Here is a 26300-nt window from a genome sequence, read left to right as displayed (position 1 = left end):
TTCAATAAGGCCAAATGCCGGGTGCTGCACTTGAGCCACAACAACCCCCAGCAGCGCTACAGGCTTGGGGAGGAGTGGCTGGAGAGCTGCCAGTCAGAGAGGGACCTGGGGGTGTGGATTGACAGCCAGCTGAACATGAGCCAGCAGTGTGCCCAGGTGGCCAAGAAGGCCAATGGCATCCTGGACTGTATCAGAAATAGCGTGGCCAGCAGGGACAGGGAAGGAATCTTACCCCTGTATTCGGCACTGGTGAGGCCGCACCTCGATTACTGTGTTCAGTTTTGGGCCCCTCACTACAAAAAGGACATTGAATTACTCGAGCATGTCCAGAGAAGGGCAACGAAGCTGGTGAAGGGTCTGGAGCACAGGTCGTGTGAGGAACGCCTGAGGGAACTGGGGTTGTTTAGTCTGGAGAAGAGGAGGCTGAGGGGAGACCTCATCGCCCCCTACAACTACCTGAAAGGAGGTTGCAGAGAGCTGGGGATGAGTCTCTTTAACCAAGTAATGAGTGATAAGACAAGAGGGAATGGCCTCAAGTTGCACCAGGGAAGGTTTAGACTAGATATTAGGAAGCATTTCTTTACAGAACGGGTTGTTAGGCGTTGGAATGGGCTGCCCAGGGAGGTGGTGGAGTCCCCATCCCTGGAAGTGTTTAAGAGTCAGGTCGATATAGCACTGAGGGATATGGTGTAGTTGGAAACTGCCAATGCTAGGGTAAAGGTTGGACTAGATGATCAAGGTCCTTTCCAACCTAGATGATTCTGTGATTCTGTAACTTGCACAGTTCATCATCACTCATCAACGCATTTTCTTCTGCAGGTGGCTGCAGCTTAAACTGTGCTGTTGCACTGGATTTAAGTGAAGCATCCCTTCTTCAAGTATACTGAATGAAGTGCCTGCCTGAGGGGTACTGAATAGCAGTATCGTACTGATTTTATAACTACCAAGTTTTAAAATGAGGTTAGCACTAATCCAAGGTTCAAGCTCTATTTCAACATCACAGTGCCACAGCTATGTCATGTGAAGGCTGTCCAGCTTGATTCTCCTGATATAAACAGAAGGGAACTGCCCGCAAAGAGTATACCAGAATGGTTTCCATCTTCTGGCAAAATGTAAACCATTTTGGCCTACAGCAATCAAAATTTCTGACTGTGTGGCAGGTGCACCCACCCAATGAAAATGGTGCTTCCTGGCTGCTGAAATGTAGCAGCCATGGATTTCCTTTTTCCATGCACTTGTTCTCAGGACTTTACAGTAATTGGGGCCCTCAGCCAATAAGGGCTGATATTGACAACAGATCAGATTCAGCTCAGGTATAAATGGAGTCCCCTGGGGAGCTGGTCCCTCCTGAAGTAGCATGCTGTGGTCAAGGACTCTCCCCTTGGGACAGTACTCTGCCTTAAGAAATTTCCCGAGGTTGAGAGACCTCATTGTTTTAGGTGAGTGACTGAGCATTTTGGGTTGTTGTTAAACCTTCGGAGTTTGCATGGTGATAGTTTTATTCTCCTCTCACGGGCTTTTGAACCTGCCATTTGTATTTTTGCGGAGTGCCAGTCAATTGTGTTGAAAATAAATTTTATTTTGGTTGTTATTTGCTTATTTGAGAGCACTCTGAAAACAAGTTTCTCAGAAAAATGCTCAGGAAGTAAAGTAGTACCAGAAGTCTATATGAGGAAATCAGTCTGATTACACATCAGCTGCTGTGGTTTTGCCACTCACCTCTATCCCTGATAAAAAAAACAATTTGACATAAGCATGTTTGAAACCTCACCTTAAGGAAAACCTACCTAGCTTAACTGTACTACTTGCTCTACCAGCATCATACAACAGCTTTTATTTTTGAGAACAAGGAACAATCCCTCAAGGTTATACTTTTTTCCAAAGGAAAGCATCTCCTATGCATCTCCAAGATGCATTCATAAAACAAGGAAACTGTTAGAAGTGTAGAGTTATTCCTGAATACCTCCACCTTTTCTTAGAAGAGTATGATGAGGTTTCCATTCATACTCATGTCTACCCTAGAAAGTATCACATGAGGACTAGGGAGGACAGGGTGGGGAGAAAATAGCAGTAGGAAATGTAAACAAGCCACAAATACAGAGTATTTCTGAATTTAATTCAAGCAGATCAACAGCGCGACAACTATGTAAATCACAACCATTTATATAGTGCAAGCTTCCTGTAGCAGATACTATCTACTACTAACATAGAACAAGGAGGAAGGGTAGGAGTGTAGATATGAATGAAGACAAATAGTAAGTATTTGGCAGCTATGGAACCTGAAAGCTAGCTCTGGAGTTAAATAGCAAAACCACTACAAAACACTACTTTCCTCAGCAGTTTTGTCATTAGAGATCTAGTATACACAGAGAAATAACAGGTGTCATCTTGCACCTACCCACCATGACGTAACTTTCAAGTGATCTTTAGTCAGAATAAAATAATAAGTACCAAAACCAAGTCAATTAAAAAGTGAACTTCTAATTTTATAAACACATTCCTCTAAAAAACTAACGTATTTGCTATATTAGCTCCACAACCTACAAAAGGACAGCTAAAGATTTCATTAGACAAAAACATAATTACATGATAAAATTAAACTACAAAATTTTTATACTCCCTTTAATAACAAAGCAGAAGCACCCGAAATATCAGTATTTCCTAAGCAGTGAATCTTAATCCTCATTAATAAGTTTATATTTTGTCAACAACTCAGGCTTTTAATTTCAGTGTTGCTTGACCAATATGCTTATAGACATATTTAGGTAGTTTGAAAATATCCTACATAGCTATTAAGTGAGTAATAGAAAAGCTAATAATGGAAGCTTCAATTCTTCAGACTAGAAATCATCATTCTGGTTGTAAGCAAAACAGGCAAGTATTCCATATAGACAATATCACTAAAACTCAGCACATTTGGTGTTAAATTTCAGGAACTTAAAAAAACCTCTGAAATTATAAACTGAAATTTGTCTTATCTTTTGGGTATAAAGCAGCTTCAATTTAGTGAAAAAGAGAACTATGGTAAGTAGATAATAAATATTAAAGAAGATGGGAAAGTCAAACAATAAAAGCTTGTTCTCCATTTTTTATTAGTTACAATTTTACAAGCCCCCTTAGTTCTTGTAGTCACAGCAGCATTACTTAATGCATGAACACCACAAGCAGTAGCAAAAACCCCAGAAATTCATTAGTAAAAGACATACCAAGAAGGGCAGACATGTTCTGAAATATGCTCAGGAGCTCAGGTGTAAGGCATGGACTATTCTCCAACGTCACTAACCTAAGAATAGATGAAGCAAAGTATTTCAGATGATCCATGAATAAAATTGAGCAATCATTTTGACAGATGTAAGACTTTGTAACTTCTAATAACCATCTATATGATCTTTAAATAATGTATAACACAATTACTTGAAGCATATTTCAAGCGCAGCAGTATTCCCTACAACACACCCATCTGTATAGGCATGGGTCTTGCTAAGATAGGAAAAAAAAGAAAAACATGCTACTGCCTTTTAATAAAGACAACATAACCTCCAAAATGCAACAGTGAGAATGTCTAAGTATCCAACTTGGGAACTAAAAGAAGATGGGTAGAGGGGAATATTCATGGTGTAAGGATAACGCATGTAGTGCTCTACACCTCAAAGGAGCAGCTGTGGTGGCAACCAGCTCAAATCTCTGCTTTTTTTTTTTTGAGGTCTGAAATGATGCATTGATTACCATACATAAAAGCATAACTATATGCTCTGCATTGTTTATAACAATTTAAAATTCCTGAGGTTTGAAAACTAGCTATAAATTAAATTCAAACTTAAAACCACAGCAACACATTCCAGTTTGTTCCTAAATCTTAGATGTGGGATTACTGTATTTAAATAACATTTCTGATTATGTAAAGTATCTTAGCTGCGCTTCTGCTCTTGGTTCAAGAAGCCATTAGAGTCCCAACTGTCTCCGTGAGCTCAATCTAGATTCCTCTGATGCTCTCGGACATCTTAAAATATCATTCTTCTGCACAGGCATCAGAATAACCACCTCAAGATCAGTATTATTAAGAAGATATAAATGTTCTGAACTGATACACTAAAAAGGCCTCAAATTTTGTGGAGATCTTGCACTTTGACTTGCTGCCCCACCATCAACAGCATTATAAATCTTTTGCTGCACATAGCACAGATCATTTGTAGGTTAAGAATTTGTAATTCAAATGCCCACCTACAATTTAGATCAAAAGAATACATCACTATTTCAAGACAAACTCAATATATTCCTATTCTGCAGGAAAGAGATGTGCTGAATTTGGTCCAGGTTAACAGTTTCCTCCTCCTAGAGTGTCAGCTGTACCAGAAATAAACAAATTGGGCTCGTGGCAAACTGATCATAGTGCCACTTCTTGTTTTATGTTCAGTCACCAAATAGTTTAAGATCTGAAACATAACTTCTACATTTTATCCTTATAAACTCACCATCTCTTCCAGCAACCTCCTCTGAGAATCATCAGGTCATCATGCTTCTGAAGTCAAGCATGTCCAACTTAGTTAGCATGCACATTATAGTGAGTCTAGACTTCTTGTCTTGCTGTTCATTATCACAGTATCAACTGCCTGAAAATAGGTTACCTACTCAGTTATTTTTAACTGTGTTTCTTTTATTAACTTCCTAACCTCATCTCTTCTCAGAAAAGGTATGATATAGATGATGTCAATGTAAGATAACAAGAACATCTAAATTCTTAACTTTTTTTCTTCTGAGGATACAAAAATAACGTTTTAAAAATTAGAAACTGATAAAAAATTCTTACCACAACTCTAAACCATCTTCCAGAAGATAGACATGTGGAGGCTGAGAAACATCTGTACTTAGCTGAATAACTGGAAGTAGAAAAGGATAGAGACTTTTGCTGTCTGCTCCCAGTCCCTATAGAAGTAAATAAAAAAATGTAAAATACTTCAAAAACATCAAATCAAGCATTTCAAGAATAGCATTGAAAAATATCTGTGATACTGTTTTCTATTCTCATACTATAAATGTGCATTAAAGAAATCAAAGGTTGAGCTTGCATCCATTTCATACAACAAAATAGTCTGATACTCCTAAGCTTTCTCTCAACATGTCTTGAGAAAATTACATAAGTTTTTTGGAAACAAGCAGCTTATCAATGGTCTGCAAGAATTACAAACAATACACATTCGTAAAAACATTCACTAGTCATTCTCTCTCTGGAAAAAGTCACAGCTCTAATACTAAATACTAAAGGACTAACTGCTAAATAAAATGTTATTACTCTTTAGACCCTACCACATACTAAATCTTTTAAGGTATTCTAAGAATCAGGAGAAGGGTTTGTTTTCATTGCTACACAAAGATTCACAGAATGATCACAGTGATTTATTTTTCAAATGACCCATGAGCTACAGACAAAGATGTCTTCTCAAGAATGCAGCGTAAAGAATTTTTTCAGCAATCATTTAATAATAAAACCCAAATTAAAAAAAAAAATAGAGATAACTATTGTCAAAACTAATCATAAATTAAAACTAATACTAAAAGGAATGGAATTCTTAAACTGGGAACTACTGCCCAATTTGTAATATTACTATTTAAGAGAACTGAGGCTAGTTGAATGCTGCTTTTGCATAATTACTATATTTGGAAAGTGTTAAATTTAAAACTATTTGATGTTTCTAAGTTAAGGCTTCTTTGTGGAATTATTTAAACAAACTTGTCTTAAAAGGAAAAGAATCTTCCATAAATTTGTCTAATTTGTGTTCACCTATACTTCTGGCCTCCACAGGGGCCAGTAACAAGAAGTTCCATAATCTGTTTATTGTGAAAATATATCTTCTCTTTGTTTGAACTAAATCCACTTTCAAATGAACTTTAATTTTTCCTTCAGTGGCAATGTCTAGTGATTCTCCTTCCACTTTTTCTCCACTGTTAACCTCTACAATACTATCTTCTTAGTCATGCATTTCTGCAAGTTCCAAGATTGTATGCATATGCAGTCTGTTTCTATATCGACACTGCCCTACATCCTAGGAGCAGATCTCTTGATCTTTGCAAGTCCTACTACATTTTTTTGAAATATAGTAGGGGTTGGAGTAGGTAGGATGGCACATTAAAGATCGTCCATATGAAAGAAGTGCTTAATAGCAAGGATCCTGCAGGCAATATAACCATGTATTATTTTATTTGTCAAACTTTTCTCAGGAACACAGTACATTCTGTTTGCATTTTTACTGTAAACAGCACAGATATTGCTATATATTTCAAGTTCAAGGATTATTTAATCCTTGAATTATTTAACCCCTGCTGGGACGCCAAAGTACTAAAAGCCTTCTGATCATCTTTGCGTGTATTGTGTTTGTGTATCTGACACTGTGTGGGTCCTCTGAGGTGTCACTACTGGTGGAGGCCAGTATGGTGTTGCCACCCAGATCTGACAGGCCAGGCCCAAAGAATTGTGATGAATGGAGTTAAATCCAGGCAGCAGCCTGTCACAAGTGGTGTTCCCCAGGCCTCCATACTAGGGTCAGTTCTGCTTAATATCTTTATCAATGGTCTGGATGAGGGATCAAGTGCACCCTCAGTAAGTTGCAGGTGACACCAATCTGGGCAGGAATATTGATCTGCTTGAGGGTAGAAAGGCTCTCCAGAGGAATCTGGACAGGCTGGATCGATGGGCCGAGGCCAATGATATGAGGTTCAACAGTGCTGAGTGCCGGGTCCTGCACTTGAGTCACAACAACCCCATGAAACGCTACAGGCTTGGGGAAGAGTGGCTGGAAAGCTGCCCAGTACGAAAGGACCTGGGGGTGTTGGTCAACAGCTGGCTGAATGTGAGCATGCAGTGTGCCCAGGTGGCCAAGAAGGCCAACAGCATCCTGGCTTATATTAGAAATAGTGTGGCCAGGCAGACTAGGGAAGTGATTATCCCCCTGTACTCATCACTGGTAAGGCTGCACCTCCAATACCATGCTCAGTTTTGGGCCCTGACATGAGAGACACTGAGGGACTGGAGCGCGTCCAAACACCAACAAATCTGGTGAAGGTACTAGAAAAGAAGTCTTATGAGGAGCAGTTGAGGGAATGGGGGTTGTTTAGCCCGGAGAAAAGGAGGCTGAGGGGAGGTTGTAGTGAGGTGGGTGTTGGTCTCTGCTCCCAAGTAACATGTAATAGAATGAGAGGAAATGACCTCCAGTTGTGCTGGGGAGGTTTAGATTGGGTATTAAGAAAAAATTCTTCACCGAAAGAGTTATCAGGCATTGGAGGAGGCTGCCCAGGAAAATGGGTATAAAATGGTAAATGACATGCAGATGAGGCACTTACGGCCATGGTTTAGTGATGGACTTGAGAGGGCTAGGTTAAGGGCTGGACTCAATGATCTTAAGGGTCTTTTCTAACGTTAATGATACTGTGCTTTTAAAACATCAAAACTCATTTATCTGACTACAGATTACCAGCAACTTCCATTTAAATACAATATTGGTCAACATAGCTATGAATATGATAAGGCAAAATCTGGAACCAAGCAACACACAGATATAAAAATCAAAAATCTACAGAAAAACAATGGTCTGAGAATCACTATGTTCACCTCTATTCTCAGTATTACTATCACTTATTGCACTTAGAAGTCACAGTCATGAACAAAAGTAAGGTGATAGTAGTCCCTGACTCTCAGACATTTTCATAGTTCTGACCAACCTGTTTTAAAATGGATATTAAAAAGGAGACATTCAAATATAGCTAAAAAGAAAACTATGAGCAGATAAATTCTTAAAAGAAGAAAAAAAACCAAAGAGATTGAAATACAAGTAACAGGATGTGATACAAATCAATTACATAACAAAGCAGGCAGCTCAGAGCTCCTATTATCTCTGTTTCATATCACATATAAACAAAGCAGAAAAGAACATCAGAAAAGCTAGGAAATTTAAGGGATGAAATGAAGTATTTTTTCCCATATGCTATATAAAAATGTTGCAGAAAGCATTGCCAAAGGACGTAATAGGGATCAGAGGTTATGCAGTAGGAAGGTAATGGTGAAAATGGTAACAATAAAAGGGTTGGAATTCTAAACAAAAAAGATGACCCACAATTAGTCAATCCCAACACCACCCCTGAGCAACATTAAACCTAACAGTTATGAATTAAACAAGAAACATTTGACACTAACCTGAATTAATAGGCAAATTTAAAGAACAGGCAAAGTGAAACTTGTGGTAGCCCATATCTTGGCCTATGATTTAAAAATGTCTCATCTTCACAGAAAATTTGCAACCAAAATAGAAATTCCCCATCCCTAGGAACTGAATGGAAAGCAAGAAGGAAACAGATGTGCCTACACTGCAGAATCAAGTCTGAACCATACACAACAATTCTAAGAGACCAATACTCTTAATGCTGGCTGGGAAATACAGGAAGCCAGAACAAGCTCTTTCCCATAGAGTCACTAAAGGAAGCTCAATTCCAAGATTACAAAACCAAAACCCTCCAGAACACAAGCAAATCTGCCTAAAGAACTGCTTCTACTGAACAAGCCCCCGGCAACATAATAGTTAAATGCTTAACATTAGCCGTGTTTACCTCCACTACCAGAGAACCAACTTTACTGTGAGACTTAAAAGCCATAAAACCAAAATGTACCTTAATTTTACCTACATATATACATATATATACACACACAGAACATGTAGGCATGTCTGAGAAAGAACTGTAGGAGATACTGACAACATTTATGTGATTCTGATCCCCTACCTGGACGAGATGGATTAGGGTGGTTAGAATGGCACATCGTAGCATATTGTGCTCCTCACTCTGTTTCCAAAGGAGTGGTAAATACTGAACCAAACATCCTACATATGGTCGTACCTGAAGTTCAGAATACAAATTTGTTTCTTAATATGTGAAACAAGACCATTAATTTATCCCACTAAATTCTGATATATTTAAGAGCTTCTCTAAGAGCTGCTTTGTCATGGTAAAAATACAGTTTGCTTTAATTTAGTCCTCTTTCCTCTTCCTAAAACACAATATTCCATACTCTGTGACTGAAGTAACTTCTGACTGCATAGTGGTTTGAAGAAAACATATTACTTACGATAACATTTGTACATGGCAATAAGGCTTAAGCAGTAAATACAACACAAAAAATACTTAATTTGATAACCAGAGATATTTTCATATTGATATATTCTTCATTTAGACAGGATTCCTAAATAACAGAATCCTTTAGGAAGACCAGACACAATTCCGGTAAAAAAATACTAAAAAGGTGAATAACCTCTGAAGTTATCCATCTTTTGAGCAGGGGTTGGACTGCATAACTTCTAGAGGGTTTGTCCCAACCTAAATTTTTTTCTATTATGCTCTACAATACTAAAAGGTTAATCTATTTGTCTTCTAAAGTACTTAATTAGGAATTAACCTAAACAGACTCAAAGTTTCTTTCTCAATTTGTTTTTTTCTGCTGCTTCTCTAGCTGATCTAAAATGCATGGAAATCTTCTGTCATGTTGATTTTTCCTACAAGGGACAATTAGGAAAGCTTCATTTGGCTCTCAGAGAGGATTAATTGTAGAAAGAGGAGATAAGCTCAAGACCATGCATTATCTCTGTCCTTAATACAGTAATACCACAAAAAAAAACTAAGACAAAAGCAGTCAACAATTCATTTTTTAATTCTGCAAAAATATCTTCAATTTCTTTATGTATAAGCTGAAGAATATACTTTAAAACTACAAGAAAGTACTGAAAATTCATAATGTGAACTTGAAACTTTTCATGCAGTTAAGAGGAGTGCTCTATAGGCAATTGTGATCCTATCAGTGCCAACAAGAGATTACAAATTTAACTGCACAGTCCCTAGCAGTGTGAAGCATTCTGTCCCTCAGATGTCTCTTAATATGTAAGACTCAATAAAATACTAGTCCAGATATAAGACAATTAGAATTAATTACAATTAAAAAAAGAAAACTGCAAGAAATGCAGTAAGATAAGCAGTGAAAGTCTGTACCCTAAAAGATGAGTCAATGCAAAAAATACATAGTAAATAAAGTAGTAACTGAGCAAGAACATTTTACACAAAAGCTAAATGAGAACTGAAAAGTGAAAAGATAACCAAGTAATGCAAAGAATGCAGGCACCTACCATAACAATAACCAGTCTATTAAAAAATGACTTTTTCTTACTATTTTTGTATAAGTTAACAACATCAAGTCCTCCTCTGTGTTCTTAGTACAAAGCTAACACTGAAATCTATAAGATACCTGCATACTGACTCTTTCAATCACACAAGACAGAACGTGAAGAACATGCATTTTGGTGTCACATTGTGTTACTTCCTGAAGTAGTTGAAAGAGCAGTGTAAACATGGATTCCAGATACTAAAAGAAAAATAAACTACAGATTAGACCATCAGAAATACAATTGGTGACATGAACTGGTGATTTTCCTGTATGCTTACAATTCTAAAACATCTATGAACTCTGAAAGACATTTATGGAGTGTGCAAAATGTTACTCTTTCATGTGGAAAAATGCACACTAACCAATCACTGACTACACAGGATTAAAAAAATCAGATATGCTCTTACAAAACAGTTCAACAGTGATTAGTTTGAACATATGTAATTTTCATGTTTTAGCAAGTGTAAATATGTCTTCAGTTCAAATACTATAACGCTGAAGGCCGTCTCTCCAGAAAGAGCACTATGTTAGGGTAAAAGCAGAGGTACAGTCTACCAGTTTTTGGTTCAGTAGACAAGACATATATTGAACTGAAAAAGACATATTAAACAATTCCAGTGTTTACAGTATAGATGCACTTTGCATTTGTTTTGTTTTCAAGAGAGTTGCAGTTAACATGGAAGTCATAATGAAATAAGAGCATCTGCTAAGTTTGAGATATCAAAATAAACCTTTAGATTTACAGCAACATTTCATTGTTTACTTAATAACAACAGTAATGACCACTGTAAAGGACAAATATAGGAAACCAAGAAGGTCTATGTTTTTAAGGCACTATTTTAGTCATACACTTGTATTTAATATTTGTGTGAAACAGCAGGTTAGAAAGTACTGTGTGAAACAGACGTAAGGGAAAGTCACATTGGTGTGGAGACATTAAAGACAGTATTCATGTTGTCTTAGCATGAAGAAACTTAGCATCTGGTAGCACACAGTATATATAGCACCAAACACAACGCTAGGAAGTTGTAATAGTTAATTCTAAAACATTTTGAATTGTCTATATATTGCATATTAGCAACCTTAACAGAAGCAGTATGTCTTCACAAATTTTGGCCTATGAAGACAAAAAAATACATACACAGAGATTGCTAAATAGTGTGGTTTAAAATGAAATTTGAAATTATTTTTTTCCTGGTTTAAAATTAAATTGGAAAATGTTTTTTCCTGGCTTCCTCTATGGATCTACGCCCATATAAATGCTCTTACCGGTAAGAACTGGTCAGTTCTGAACTCAAAGTCATCTACAGGTAAACAACTATTAAGGAACAACAATACTGATTGCAGATGGATACAAGACTCAAATAAGCAAATATTAAATGGATATACAAAAATTATAATGTGAAGAATTTGGTAATAAGTTTAAAATTGTTTAATTTCCAGTAACTCTGAATTAAGAACTAACCAAACATCTTTGCCAATAAAAGGATATTTAAATTCAGTGTCGTAGCTGTCTCAATACGGACCTTAAAGACAAAAGTCAAGAAGCATCATGCATACATCCATTAAACATTTTGATTATCAACATAATATCTGACAGTATCAAACCAGTTGCTGTTTTGGCAATTGAATCATTCTATGTGTTCTGTCATCCTCTAAGAAATGCAGTTAGTTCAACTCAAACATTTTCATTTGCCTTCATTTTAGTATCCTTTACATTTTCTTTGCCATCACTAAAGTGGTACCACCTGGAGAAACCACTCTGGCAAAACCTTCATGAAGGTCAAGAAGGAATTAAACAAGAAGATATCTAGCCTGTGATAAAAACTCTTGCAATAAAGAAGCAGTTTACTTGGGATTATCTCACAACTTGCTGTCACCCAAAAAGCACAGAATCAAATAAACTCAACAAGTCAGCATGTTCTTCACTGTTAGACATTCAGATGTTCAGAAAGCTTTAAGTGAAAACAGTCATAACATCAACACAGAAGCACATTCCTGTCTGGAATCACAGAAATAACTGTTATGACTGCCAATATTTAACTAACAGTCTAGCTAGGCTTATTTGTTATATTTGTTGCCTGCTAGGTCTGTTTAAAAATAAAAACAAAAGAAAATCACAAAACCAGCTTCTCAATTCAACTTCACCTGCTAAACCAAAATTGTAGCAGAAAACCACAGACTGGTACTCAACCATCTTAGCAACCGATGCTATTTATCATTTTGTTAACAGATAACTATGTTGATGCTTAAATAATGCTATATAATGCAGGGACTAGTCACAGAATAACCCTGTTTTATCTACACAAAGTGTTCATTTCTTTATAAATTATTTATCTCAAGACACTTCACAACTTTCTTCGTAGAAAAAAAAACAGACTGATGCTATTGCCATTCATTTTCCCACCAAAGTCATCACCTAGTGAAATCTTAAGAGCTCATTTCATGTCTGACCTTGTTGTTCAACATCTCCACAATTAAACACCCCCACAACTTCTCAGCAGATTATCTTTTGCAAGGCACAACAGACTTTACGGTGTGATGTTATGAAATTTTTCAATCAAGTTTACACAAGGTATGGTATTTATGTTTCACCTGTGTTTACAGAACAAATGTATAATTCAAAACATTACTTATTTTTACTTACCACTAAGTCCTGATCTTGAAGCAAGTTACGAATCGCCTCATATAACACTGGTCTCAAGTCTGATTTGAATTTTACAGAAATCCACTGTCCAATCAACCAAATTACTCGTCGGCGTATTGGTTTGTATCTTTAAAAGTAGAGGGGAAAAAAAAATTGTACTCATGAACTCATCATACTTGCTATTCTAGAATTCTCTGATGAAAAAGAAATCTAAGAATCACTAGGAAAACATTATTCCCCATTAGTTTTTTCAAGACCGACTTTAGAACTTTAGTGCAGAATTCTTTCATCAAAACTCTTCACTAGAAGTCTCAGGAAACACCAACTTAGTCTGAAAAATATACCTTTCATCCTAAATGACTGAATCTTGAAGGTCTCACTAGAGATACAGTTTATTCTGTGCATAGCACACCAATAAAAGAAACTAAAAATATATCTTATATTTATTACTGACATCATGGTATCTACTGCTTTTCACCTTTTATGCTCAAACATTTAGGTTTAAAAATTTAAAAATGCAAGCTTAAGTACTGCATTACAAATGCCAGAGTATTTCATGTCATCAGTCTAAAACTGTTCTCAGAAAGAACTGAGATTACCTAATCTTGCACCACTGCTGCAACAGGAGGGCAAATCAAACAGCATAGAGTCAATGGAAAGAAGAACCAGAACAATGAGCTGAACTGTCTAACATAATGATTTGGAAAAGCTTTCCAGAGAGGTGCTATTTTTCTCCACTGATTATAAAGGCTGATCGCAAAGAGTAGCTCAGATTTAAGTGTTTAATTTGCAGACATGCAAAGATGAACCCTACTCACAGAATTTTAACTAATAAATTATTTTACCATGTTACCCTAAATGTATTTTTCATTTGATGAACTTCTGCGTTGTAAGCAATCAAGACAGCAATTTAAACTGAAATTATCGAGGCTTCTTTACATTTAATAAATGTGATTTACTAAACTTTCCCATAACCATGAGAGTTAACGAAGCACACCTTCAGAAAAAATTAAAGTTGTGAAAGTAGCATGTATACAGCAGTTCACTAGACTGGAACACAAAGCTAATGAGGAATAACGTTCCAGTGTTGCTTGAGATTAAGTGTCAGTGAAGCATGAACAACCCATGCTGAAGCATGACTTAAGACACTGCCTTACTAACTTGTCCTTCTATTTGTTAGAGAAGCTGTGATGATACAACCTTTTCTATTCTTAGAATACTCGTGCCCAATATAACCCTGTAAAAATCACAACATTAAAAATCAAGAGATTTTTCTTGAGATTGTCATTGGGTAGTTTTCAAACCACTATCACACAGAACAGTTTTAAATGACACAACATAAGTACCTATGTTAAAAAATATAAATTTTTTAAATGACTGAAGTTCCTAGAAATTCTTCTGCTCAAAGGTGCTCATTTCTGAGGTCCTACCTTTTCTACATTCAGTACTTCTGGAAAAAGCTCACCTCTTAGAACATCACTAGAGCACACACTAAGTATAACCAGATTGAGCCTGCTGGACCTAAAGCTCACATGGGAAAAGTGACCATATTCCAAAATAAGACAGCTTCTGTTGCAATAGTCATAGGAGAGTAACTTTAAGCAGTCTGGACAGCATTCAGACATTCAAGTCAAAGGTATGTTACTTAATACCAAAGTAGGTCACATCAATACTTTCAGCAGAAAAAGTTGTCTTAAGATTGAGTTATTGCAAAAAACTGTATTCAGTAAACTATTTTCATACTACAGAAAAATTTCTCCTTAATCAGTACAAAACTAAATATTATGGTAAGTGATAAATTTGGCAACGAAATGTTTCTAAAAATCTTTGAGAATATTTTTTCATTAATCCCATATTTATCCTACTGCTATGGCTATGGTTGACAGACTCACTATCAACAGACAATGAAACTTTCAAAGAAAACAAAGCACAGCAAAGTACAGTCACTGCTGACAATACATAGGTTTATGTTCCCAAACATAAACCAGTTTGTGAATAAGCATGCTAATCATCATGGGACATTTTGTGGGACAGCAGATCATACCCTCCAATATGCTTTATCTGAACTCCATATGTATTCCTGAAGCTGTTGTTAAAGCAGCACTTCATTCAAACTACTAATACCATCTCCCTTATCGCCATGGTGGTCTCCAGAGATGCTGGCAGTAGAAGCAGTCCAAGCAAACAAGGCTTCAAACTTCTGGATTACTTGTACTGCAAGCTTCTGTCCCCACATGAATTTCATCCTGGGATATCACAAATACCAACTAAATGATTAGATCAGGTGTCTTCCCAACTGTAAATTCAACTATATCAGCCGTAGAAGACTGCTGTCAGTTTTACTTATGCCACATGTGTGCATAACAAAAATGGCAAAGCCAGCATGTGCTACAAATACCACGGCAGTTTTATTCAGAGATCTGTGCTGGTGTTGCACAACAAAAAAGGATCATATATACAAGATCTCCCATGCTTTCCTGCTCTTCTGACATTTAGCCTAACTATTAGAGTATTTGGCCACTAGCAGATAGCAAGGTGAAGTTGAGACCATATAAAAAAAGACTAATAAGAATAAAAACATTAGGAGACATCAGGTAAACAACTGTGGCAATTATTCTGTGACTCTTAAATAAGGTTATATATCTAAAACTAAATAATTCATTTTTTAAAAGGTATATTTTAATGAAAAGAAGCATTTTAATATTTGTAAGTTTAGCAGGTTTTTCCATTCTACATGCAACTGAACTGTATTTGTAAAGAAAATGTTTATAACCAGCATTTGAAAACACAAAAAGCTGGCTAGCAACTCATTATCAAAAATCATTTACAATTTATACTAGTTCCTAAAGGTATTAGCAAACAAATTAGTTTCTATTTCAGATAACAATTATGGCTGGTAAAATGAACTGCAAACGTAGAAGGAAAAATTTGTAAAATTCTTCAAAGGACATTAGGGTCACTGATAATGACTGATGAGAAAAATAGGACATACTTATTCAGAGTCAAAGGGTGATTCAGAACTCATCTGATGAGGATTAGCACATACAATAGCAGTCACTGTCCTTCCCCTGAGAGAAGAGTGACAGTTTGAGGAATAGGGAAGAACACTGTCTTCTCTGTCAGTTGTGGAGATGGACAGTTCCATCTGTACTGAGATGCCAAAAACGATCTTTCAAAACACCCTATGACATCTGCTAAACAAAAAAGGTACTAATAGGAAGGCCATCCAAGTGAAGGGGACCTTGGTGAGAAAGAAAAACCACAGCAGATGGGCTAAATAATACTCTTTACATAGAACCAGACTGTAATTATTCACACTTTACAACACAACCCAAATCCTTACTTCCCCACTTTATTACTGGTAAAATTAACCGAAGACTGTTACAGAAGGTTTGTATTTGAACTAGTAGAGAAGAACAAATCACTATTTTGGCTAAGCTACAGTTTTACAGAGACTGTTTCCACAGATTTCACTGGACTTTGCTGCCTAAAGGGTTCTTGGGCTCTCAGGAGGCCTAAATATCTTTCTTGAAATGAGCAAAAGTAGTTGTCCTGCAAGAGTTTAGTCAACTCAAATATATGCAAGAGGACAGACTTACAATATTTTTACAGAACCCTGGAAGTATCCACCACAGTAATTTAAACAAACAGAAGCTGTCAGGAACACTGCCACTTCTGTGACACTATCAGTTATCTATATGTATTTCATACCTCTGCTCATTTAGTGGATACATTTAAATATTTATTTTTCAAGTTCACAGTTATTAGACATTATATCTTACCAGATTCATATCAACAGTTCATATTTAAATGATGAAGGCATAACAAACCAAGGTGTTTACCTGTTATGAGAAACCTGTAGTTCTGCTAATAGTTGATTTTTAAACCACTGATCAAAATCCACACTATCGAATAGTTCATAAGCAGCCAGTCCAACCGCATTATACACTGGGGAAAAACAATAGTTATGCTTATTGTTTGCTTAAATGTTTAATTTTTGATACTATATAATCAGACTAATTTAAGTTTCAAAAAACATTTTTTATAACCTGAACATAACAAAGAAAACAAAGCTAAAGCATATCTTTCTGAAGGAGACATTAGCAGACCATGAAGCGAACTGTGGAGGAAATTTTAGTAAAAGAAAGGTTATTACAGAAGAAAATTCAGACTCTTGAAAATAGTTAAAAACCATAAGAACAATGAAGGTCTTATTCTAACATCAAGAATGGTGTCATCAGAGGTCTCAGGCAATTTTTCTGTTTTGCCATAAAATCTCCTTACTTGTAAAACGGACAGAGTATCTCCATGGAAGCACTGTAGCTCATTTATTTGCAGAGAGGAAAGGACAGTAAGGGAGATTGTCTAACAGTTTGTTTCACAAAAGAGCTAAAAAAACCACCATATTTTTTACATAAGCATTTTGAAAAGTGCAGACTGACATCAAGTGAAAGTAGAAAGAGGACTGAGGTCTTACTTTCCAAAAGTCTTAAAAAATAATATGAAGAATTTGCAAGTTTAAGAAGTCAAGCACATACACAAAGGCAGCTCTGTAACTTCAAAGGTAAAGTAAAATTTAATTTACCAGCATCTTTAATCAGTATAGCACTGGTATCTTCCATGTTGGTAGATGCTACAAGACAAAGATGAAATAAAGAAAAAAGCATAACTAAAACAAAGAATGCAAACAACTTTGCACTAACACACTTTAAATAAGTATGCTGTGAATTAAGACTGCTTCACTATTTTTGTTTAATTCACAAGTTCAATTATTTTCGTTTTGATACTTTCTTCAGTGAATACATCAAAATCAAATCTCAGCTTTCATACCCCATTTTTGACTGACTTCAGAGTTGAAAATTTATTTTTAACAGCAACATGCAAGAACAGACTCAAAACCTGCAAATGGCTTAAGACTGTCGACCACATGATACTATTTCCAGCAGAGTCCTAGACCTAGTTTCTATATACTTTATATATGTGTGCATGTGTACTTACAATGTATAAGTAAAGATTTTCCAAAATCTTAAGAATTAATGAATTCTTAATATCATCTAGTACTTCAGCAGTAACTTTCAAGTTGAAAACATCCAGAAATGACTAATAGGGGCTTCAGGAGCAAAAAAAAAAGCGTATGTATACCTTTTAGCATGAAAGTATTAACTTCCATAATTCTTGGAAAACAAAATAAAACCCTGTCATAAGGAACCTTTTACCATTCCCAGTATCACAGCAAGCTATCCTGAAACTTATGTACACAAAGTATTTAATGAAGAGATTCTGTGAAGTCAGAAACCACCCTCAGAAAGTGAGCATTTATTTCTATTTCATAGAAAGTACTGATCCATTCTGATAAGTTCAACTATAAAAATATTTTAAGTCAGGTAAGATACAACCTGGGGAAACAACCTAAGCTGAAATGACAAGGAAAACAAGGCAGCAGCTACCATGTGTTATCTTTCATAGCCACTATAAAATATAGTTTGGGTGCAAAGAATCATGGAAAAGAAAGAAAAGTTGAAGCATTCCTCAGTCTATGAAGACTTCCATCTTCATACAGAAAACCACTAAATTTTTAAAGCAGATTCTTCAGAAAAGTCCTCTAGACTCTCCATTTCTGCATAAAAGTCCTCTAGACTCTCCAAAATGAGAGCACAACTTCAATTTTTTCTTTTAAAGGTTTTTTCCTCAGGATTTTTGCAGACATATCAGAATTACCATAAACTGCCTTGCAACATTTGAACAGGAAGTTCCCAGTAAGCTACAGAATTTATTAAGCTTTTTGACCATTTTCAAGAAAATGTGAGACCTCATGAAAGTAGAAATGCCCCAATCTTTATCAGTCATCTAAAATAGTTATGATGAAAAGTAAAGAATCCTTAGGATTTCCTCTTCCTAGATACATAATGCATTTTCCTTACGGTAGGTTTAGAAATAATTCTAAAATATTAACATGCCTTTTCAAAAATACAGAGTGAATGAACTATATAAAATTAGATATCACAAAGGTAAAATTGTTTAACAGTTGACAAAAGTGAATGTAAACAATTCTACATTTTACAGTTCCTTTATTTTTTAAAGAACTTACCTTGCAGACTGTGAACCATTTCTAAAAGCACAGGGGTAAGAGTCTGATTATATTCATGGAAAATATCAATAAAAAGAACTTCTGTGCATGGCTGAAAAATTAAAAGATCTGTTTTAGAATCTACCAAAATAAAGGGAATTAAAATACATTTTATGCTGAATAGCTCACATCAAAGGTCGTAATTTAAAATGAAATACACTGCAGCAAAATTAGTATTATATGAAATACCACTCTTCCTACTATGGAGTATGTTTAACTCTAACAAGAGTTTGATGATTGTATCTCTATTGGCCAGTTCTGCAGTAGAACAACAATGGAGCTGTCGAGTGAAATAGCTGGTGTAGAGGAGCCAGTGACCACTGTAGGTATGTCACAGTTTCTTTTTTCAATTAGCTCTGAGTCATCTGGACTGAATACCCATTTGCACTTGAAACACACTAGATGCACAGGGTTCAGTTTTTTAGTTTTAAAATTAATATAACATAGCAAATAAACTTTGAGATGTCTCTGCAGAGGAAGACACAGCAGTGATAATTGGGAGATTTACTACAACAGCATACTTCCGGATTTGAACAAAAATGCTAATATAGATGCATTTGAAACTTTCTTCATTCATCATGTCTACTAACAGTTATAATTGATATCATCAATTACCAGTTTAAAGTAGAGACAACTTCTACTGGGTTTAATCACCACCAGATACTACACAATACAAATGCTGAAGCAAACTCCTTTTCCCTCCCTCCTAAAATATGAAGTGCATAGTTTCCAGTGTATTTCAGCACATTTGAACATTGATAAAGGAACAAAGTTAATTTATACAATGGAACAAAGTTAATTTATATATTCTAATGAAATTTAACTAAATTTTTTTTGAGAAGCACAAGCTTATCTTTCTGCCAAATATCATCTCTCTATCAAGACTATCAAGAAAAGTATCCAGAAATGTTGAATGGTTTTATTTCAAATTTAAATACTTACTCTGAGACTGTACTTCCAAGAATCTCCTCCTGTCTCTTCTACAGCTGTTATTTCACGAACAAAATGAAAAAATATTATTTCAACTACGGTTCAAATAGTTTAGTATTTAGATATGTGGGTATAAGACTACTGAGAAACCTCTTGGTACGGAAACTATCTCTATAGGGAATATTTGTCCATGTGACAAGACTGTAGAAAATAAACCAGCCAATATTGCAGTAAGAAATTTCTAGAGGCCATGCAGATATGAAACTCTTACACCAATATCTAAATAAACTGCAACCAACTACACAGCATATTTCTTACTGAAGCCTTCCGGGTCCTCTTCCCACATGGCTAATTCCTCCTTTGTCAGCAGGAAATAGTGAGTGACTAATCTCCTACATATTTCCATTAGTGTTGGATATGTGAAAAACTCTGTCTTTATCTTATGTGCTTCAAGAGTTTCAGGACTGCTATCTGCAAGAAAACATAGAAAATTCCAAATTACAATTAAGCGGCTTAATGATCAAACAATAGTCTAGTAAAATTAGAAAGAAATCCTTATCCTCTGAGAAAAAAAAAAAAAGGAAAATACATTTTCATGGCAGGCTTTCATAACAGACTTTCAGGTGGACCTTTTTTTAAGTTAAACTCCCAAATTCCTTTACTTTTAAGCAAGTTCTCTAACAGCACAATTAGACTAAAGGGTTGTTAGGGCTTCACAGACTATTTATAATGCTTTTCAGCTACTACAGAGATGAAAAGAAAAACTGTTTACCTGATGGTTTTGGGTTTTTTTATTTAGCACTACTGAATTTAAAAACACACAGAACTCAAAGAAAGTTTCACATATACCCATTCAAAAAGTTTATCCAAATCGCCTTAAAAATAACTTCAGGTTTTTAGGAGTTAATATTGCTTAAAGAAAGCAGCAATAAAACCAAATACTGTATGCTATACAACCAAGACATACACTACATGTCAGTCAGAAATTAAGAAAAATAAATTTTCTATTTTAATTTTTTTCTTAATCACCCACTTCTCAAAAAGTCAAGTGCTATAGCTTTTATCAGAATGTGCTATATTCTTCTTGTCTCAAGTGACCACTTTTCTGTTTCAAGAACTCAAACACAACTATGAAGTTTTGCAAGCAGAAATTTCTGTTAATAGTGGATTTATGACATTCTAACATATTATAAAAATACGGAATAACACTGAAATACATAAATATTTTGAAGAATTTTAAATGCTGGGTTTGTGTAATCTTTCTGACACATACCAGTATGCTCATGAAACTTTCTTCAGATTTAGAAAGAGAATGCTAATTGTTATATAGTCATTGATAAATGTCAAACCAAATGTGGAAGGTTTTTTTTAATATAGTTCAATTCTATTTTTCATTATCCATACGTACAGCTGTGTATGAAGATTCTGAATGAAACACAGTCCAACAAAGCAGAACACATGAACTGCTTTATATTCAACTGCATGTCAAATTCACTGTGTCTCTGTATTTCAGAGTACCAGTATTAGTGTGTTACAGCAAATACCCCATTTTATCAAATGTTTCTCAAGGGAAAGATGCATCAAACCATTTGATGAAAATAAACCAAATTCCACACTTCAATACTTTCTAAAATTAGTTCAATGAAAAGTAAAACAATCAATAATGAAAAGATATTCACACCCCTTGTGTATTTAAAATTACTTTAGCAAGCCAATGTCTAGGTATATTAATACTTTAACCATCAAAATAAGAATTATCAATATAGAGACAGAAGTATACATTTCTAACTGTTAAATCATTAAGGGCTTCAGAAGAATGTCTCAAAGGAGTTTTACTGTTGGGAACAACTAGTAAAATGTTTCTAAAGATATAAAAAATGTTTTTAGCAAATAACAGTACCTTCAATATTTTTTGATGGCTTGTATGCATAATTTTTTACAATCATCTTAATGAGATTCATGCACTGTACAATAAACCGCTCAAATACAATTCCTTCACCAGCCTCTGTGAAAACGTAGCTTACAGCAAATTCCAATGACCTCTGAATCAAAGGGGTGAATGAAAATGGATGTTGATCCAGGAAGTCCAAAAGCTAAAAGTTAGAGAAGTAGAAGAGCAAGAAAGAGAAGTCTAAACACTTTTTGTCCAAGTCTTATTAAATGTTTTCATAAACTAGTTACCAAAACCAAGTGCCAATTTATAGGAAATTCTAGAAGAGAAAACTGAACACAGATGGGAAATTAGGAAGAAATCAGTATCAATGGTTAATAAGGCATTATTTTGCCCTGAAATTCGTGATTCATTTTCAAAATTACCTTTTTTTTAAGCTTAAAAAACAATACCCATTTTCAGCTAGACCAGCTTGCTAGCAACACAGTATATAAAACACAGCGACACTTAAAACCCTGAACATTTTATCAGATAATTCATCCCTATTGGAATTATTCTAAGTAAAAGAAGCATGAGAGAAATAATATTTTATTATTTTTTCTCCTCTTCCACTGCAGTACAAGCACTTGCATCTTCAGCTTAGCTTTTACAACTAGTGGTCTAGAATGCACTGGTCAATTCCTTTGATCTCCTTTTACTACTACAAAAATGCCTAAGCCTAAATGTTTGCACCTGAATTTCTACAGGTGGTAGATTATCTATTAAAGTGTATTTTCTCTTCAGGTCTAAGTAAAAAGATGCATATGCCTCACGTACTTTGCTTGTTAGTTCAAAGTAAGAAGTACTATGACAAAGACTAAAAATGTTGGGTCAGAGCACCTTCAGTTCAATTTTGGTGAAGCTGACAGGTGCCTCCCACTTCTGCTAATTAGGCTGAATATTTAAATAAGATCCATGGCCCCAAAATAGAATCTGAAAACAATGGGAATTCTGTAGGTTTTATATCTTTTAAAAACAGAGCAAGTGACAATGCTAAAAATACCTTCCGATAATATATGCAATTAATGGTTTCCCAGAATTAGCTGACAACTCCAAATGTGTTATCTAATACAAAATTCACAGAGGGTAAGAGAGTTGCTAATTTTCTCTCAATAAACTAAAAGTGGCTAGTTATTCAATAGAACTAACAGGGCCTTAGAAATACCAATCTAACAACTTATAAAAGATAGGATGAAAAGTTTATCTCTTCTTTATTCATCAGTGCTGATACCAATGTTTTCACAAAGCTTCCAGAATTTTTTGAGCAAATCCTAGCTAAGTAATTTACTTAAGGAATGCATTTAATTTTGTTTGAGCTACGGAAATGTATTCTTCACTCCTGCAACTTATGTCAGCATGAGTAAACAGATACCTTTTCCTTCAAAAAAATTTAAAAATATATCTCATAACAAAGAAGTTTTAAGTTGCAGTACCTTCCATTTCTTTAAAAGATCTGAAACAGCTTTAACACACATACATACCTGAAGGGGGACTGATCCTCCAGAACAGTAAACTATCAGTAACTGAATGGAGAATTTACTTACCACTTTAGTGAACAGAATTATAGTCTTTTCTAGACGATCTCTGCATACATTTTCTGCTCTTATACTTCTACCTGGTAAATCAGATATTTAACAACTATGATTTTTTCAGACTTTCCTTTTCTTTATGGATAGCTAAGCTTTAAAAGATTAAATTGGAGAACAACTTGTTTTATCTGGAGTTCAACAGTTACAGCAGCCAGCAAACAGTTCTATGGCAGAATAAACTCAAAGTCAAATTCAAGGTAACAAGTACTGGAAAAAAAAAATTCTTTAACCGTTTCTCTCAGCCGCAGTAAAATTCACTGTAACCAGTCAAATAAAACAATCGGGACATCATTAGAGACAGTGTGGTGGTAAAAGATAGTTAAAATAATACAAGCAAATGCTAACACAGACAAGTAAAAAAGCATTGAAAAAGATGAAAATGCCCTTTTATTAAAACTATGGCACATCATTACTACATAATACTACGTGCTTTTCTAGAAACTTAAAACTAATTCATTAAATTTTTTTTTAATTAATCAAAAATAATTCATTATGGACACTGGAAAACATTCTGAATTTACAAAAAACAGATAAAGCTTTTTCATAAAAAAGAGAAAAACAAAAAGAGACATAATGAAGACATACAGGCAAAAAACACGATATAATAAATGTAAACACTAATCTTGTAAGGTAATCATGCCTGATTTTGCAAAACAACTTATTGATTAGAAAAGTGGAAATGTGAAGGTGCAGCTCAGTTCATATCTTTGGACATTCAAACCACACAGTCTTCATGTTCTAGGGAATACAATAACCACTAAGCTTTAGGATGGGATGGCCTTCAATTTAGTCTATTAAAGCTAGGCAACTATCTTGCCAAAAATGAAAGTCAGAAAAAGCATGACTATAGTATAGTAGAAGGACCAAACAGTTGCATGCAAAGAAGCCTGCATTTTAGAAGAGCAAAAAAATGTACTTTATTCTGGCATTGAACACAGTGGCAGTTTCCATCTCTTCTAGAAACAAGGCTCAGAGCCCAGATCAGCCTGTCTCACCTAAGGACAGGTTCCTGAGCCAAGTATCTTCATCTAAATCAGACTTATTTCTACTCAGTTTAGTTATCTATTCTTAGGAAAAAGTGTTGAATCCTGAAAGAACGACCTAATAGGCTTCAAATGAATGAATGGCTTGCACCGGGTCTACTACAAGTGTACAAACAAGAAAAAAAAAGGAGTGAGTTCACATGCAATACTGCCTAACATCTCCTTTTTGCTTGCTTCAGGTAACTTCCCTGCAAAAGCACTAACACCTCCCAATTATGCTTATATTTCTGTTGACTGTGTTAACCTGTGGTTGCCCGTCTCATACTACTACTCTTCCACGCAGCTGACAAAGTACATGCAGCTGAATGTGGTCTTTATTTCCCATTTGACACATACCAAAATATATGACAAACTCCAGGAAAAAGAATAAACCTAAAACTCTCTCAATGTAGAAAACTCAAAATGATCTGGGATTTAGTAGCATCTATATACTTTAATATGAATACTTTCTCAATCCATGGTTTAAGATTTAATTTTCATTGGCATTATAATGCCAAGTATAATTTTGGTGAGATTTTAGTCTGTTGCTATAAAAGGACATTTTTACTGAAGCCTTTTGTGACAGTTTCAGCAGCATTTAAAGTAATAGCTTTGCACTCATAAAAATACCTTGCACCTAAATGATTACTGATGATGCACTAAACCATAATATGTTCTCATCCAGCTTCTAATATTTAACAACCAAGGAAAAAATATTCAGATACTTACTACACTCCAGAAACTGTTTTAGCCGTTCAAACACTGCATGTAGAAAACCCTGAAAAATATAAAGGTACGTGTCTTTTAAAGATGAAGCTTATTTTGCACTGTATTATGAGAAGAAAGTTGAGTCAAACTGAAGGCAGTTCAGACATCATCTTATCTCTTAACTGAACTAATTGATTATCTTGGACAATTTCCTCACAAAACAAATAATTAGCTAGCTAGCAGACTGCATAGATGATCCAAGCTGACCTTATTAGTACCACACAAACAGTACAGCATCTCTAAGAGAAGAGGTATAGGTAAATATAGACATGTGCTTTATAATCTGCTTATCCAGTTCTTTCCTGTTCTCAACTTCCTAGTTTAGGAAGGTCATAGGTATCCCATTCCTTCAGCGAAGCAGGCAGTGTTTGGGATTAAGGGAGATACTTGGGTTTGGGTTTTTTTCTTCCCCTAGATGGGCTGCATATAACAAGCTTTCATCTCAGACAAATTCTATTAATAGAATTTGATAGGACAAGTATGACATTACATTCATCATTAAATGAAAACATCCTCTTCAAATTATGGGGGACAGTACACATAGGATATCTTTCAGTAGGCAACAGGGTGTCACTATCCTGTGACACAAATTGGAAGGGGTACCTTTTATTTTAAACATCATGCCATTAGTGCCACAGTGTTTAAGATTTAGCTAGGATCTGATGGTTCTTAAATGATGTGAGGACACTTTGAGAATGTGTTACTTGACCTTTCTTTACATAACACAAATGCATGCCTTTCAACGTTTTCTAAACATAGCTCTAACAACACATGAAATCATCACAAAAGATTTCTAATCTAGAACTAGAAACAGATATATGTCACTTACCATCACCTCTACACTCCAATGAGGTTCTACAAACCCATGGACTGTCAGTTTACGAAGCACTAGGGAAAAAATGTGTTATTTGTGTAGATATTTCTCAGCCCTTGTCCCAACAGATTTCAGAACATGGTTACAATTACAGTTACTTTGCCTGTCTTCCAATTCTCTGTATTAAAAAAATAAATTTAATTTCAGGCCTTTGGATGCCTCAACCATACCTAACATGAAACTAATCTTGTTGAAATTACTTTAAAATTCAGTACATT

At 35.2% G+C, this 26300-nt stretch overlaps 1 protein-coding gene across 3 annotated transcripts in view; it reads right to left on the bottom strand.

Moving 5' to 3' along the window:
• The window catches only part of IPO11 (importin 11), a 115970-nt gene that overhangs the window by 50287 nt on the left and 39383 nt on the right, over positions 1-26300 (bottom strand). For all 3 annotated transcript variants that reach the window (XM_074855831.1, XM_074855832.1, XM_074855833.1), the window contains exons 9-24: positions 26038-26096; positions 25170-25218; positions 23374-23444; positions 21800-21992; positions 20218-20370; positions 19912-19955; positions 18931-19021; positions 17428-17475; positions 16685-16790; positions 12843-12969; positions 11688-11721; positions 11465-11505; positions 10277-10393; positions 8767-8880; positions 4808-4923; positions 3207-3283 (exon numbers count right to left, since the gene is read on the bottom strand). In XM_074855831.1, the coding sequence (XP_074711932.1) occupies positions 3207-3283; positions 4808-4923; positions 8767-8880; positions 10277-10393; positions 11465-11505; positions 11688-11721; positions 12843-12969; positions 16685-16790; positions 17428-17475; positions 18931-19021; positions 19912-19955; positions 20218-20370; positions 21800-21992; positions 23374-23444; positions 25170-25218; positions 26038-26096 (1440 nt within the window). The remainder of the gene's footprint in view (positions 1-3206; positions 3284-4807; positions 4924-8766; positions 8881-10276; positions 10394-11464; positions 11506-11687; positions 11722-12842; positions 12970-16684; positions 16791-17427; positions 17476-18930; positions 19022-19911; positions 19956-20217; positions 20371-21799; positions 21993-23373; positions 23445-25169; positions 25219-26037; positions 26097-26300) is intronic.

This window comes from Strix uralensis, chromosome Z (genome assembly GCF_047716275.1).
Source record: "Strix uralensis isolate ZFMK-TIS-50842 chromosome Z, bStrUra1, whole genome shotgun sequence".
In the NCBI taxonomy this organism is placed as follows: Eukaryota; Metazoa; Chordata; class Aves; order Strigiformes; family Strigidae; genus Strix; species Strix uralensis.
The sequence above is the reverse complement of the archived record's forward strand: the minus strand, read 5'-3'. Positions and strand labels throughout refer to the sequence as shown.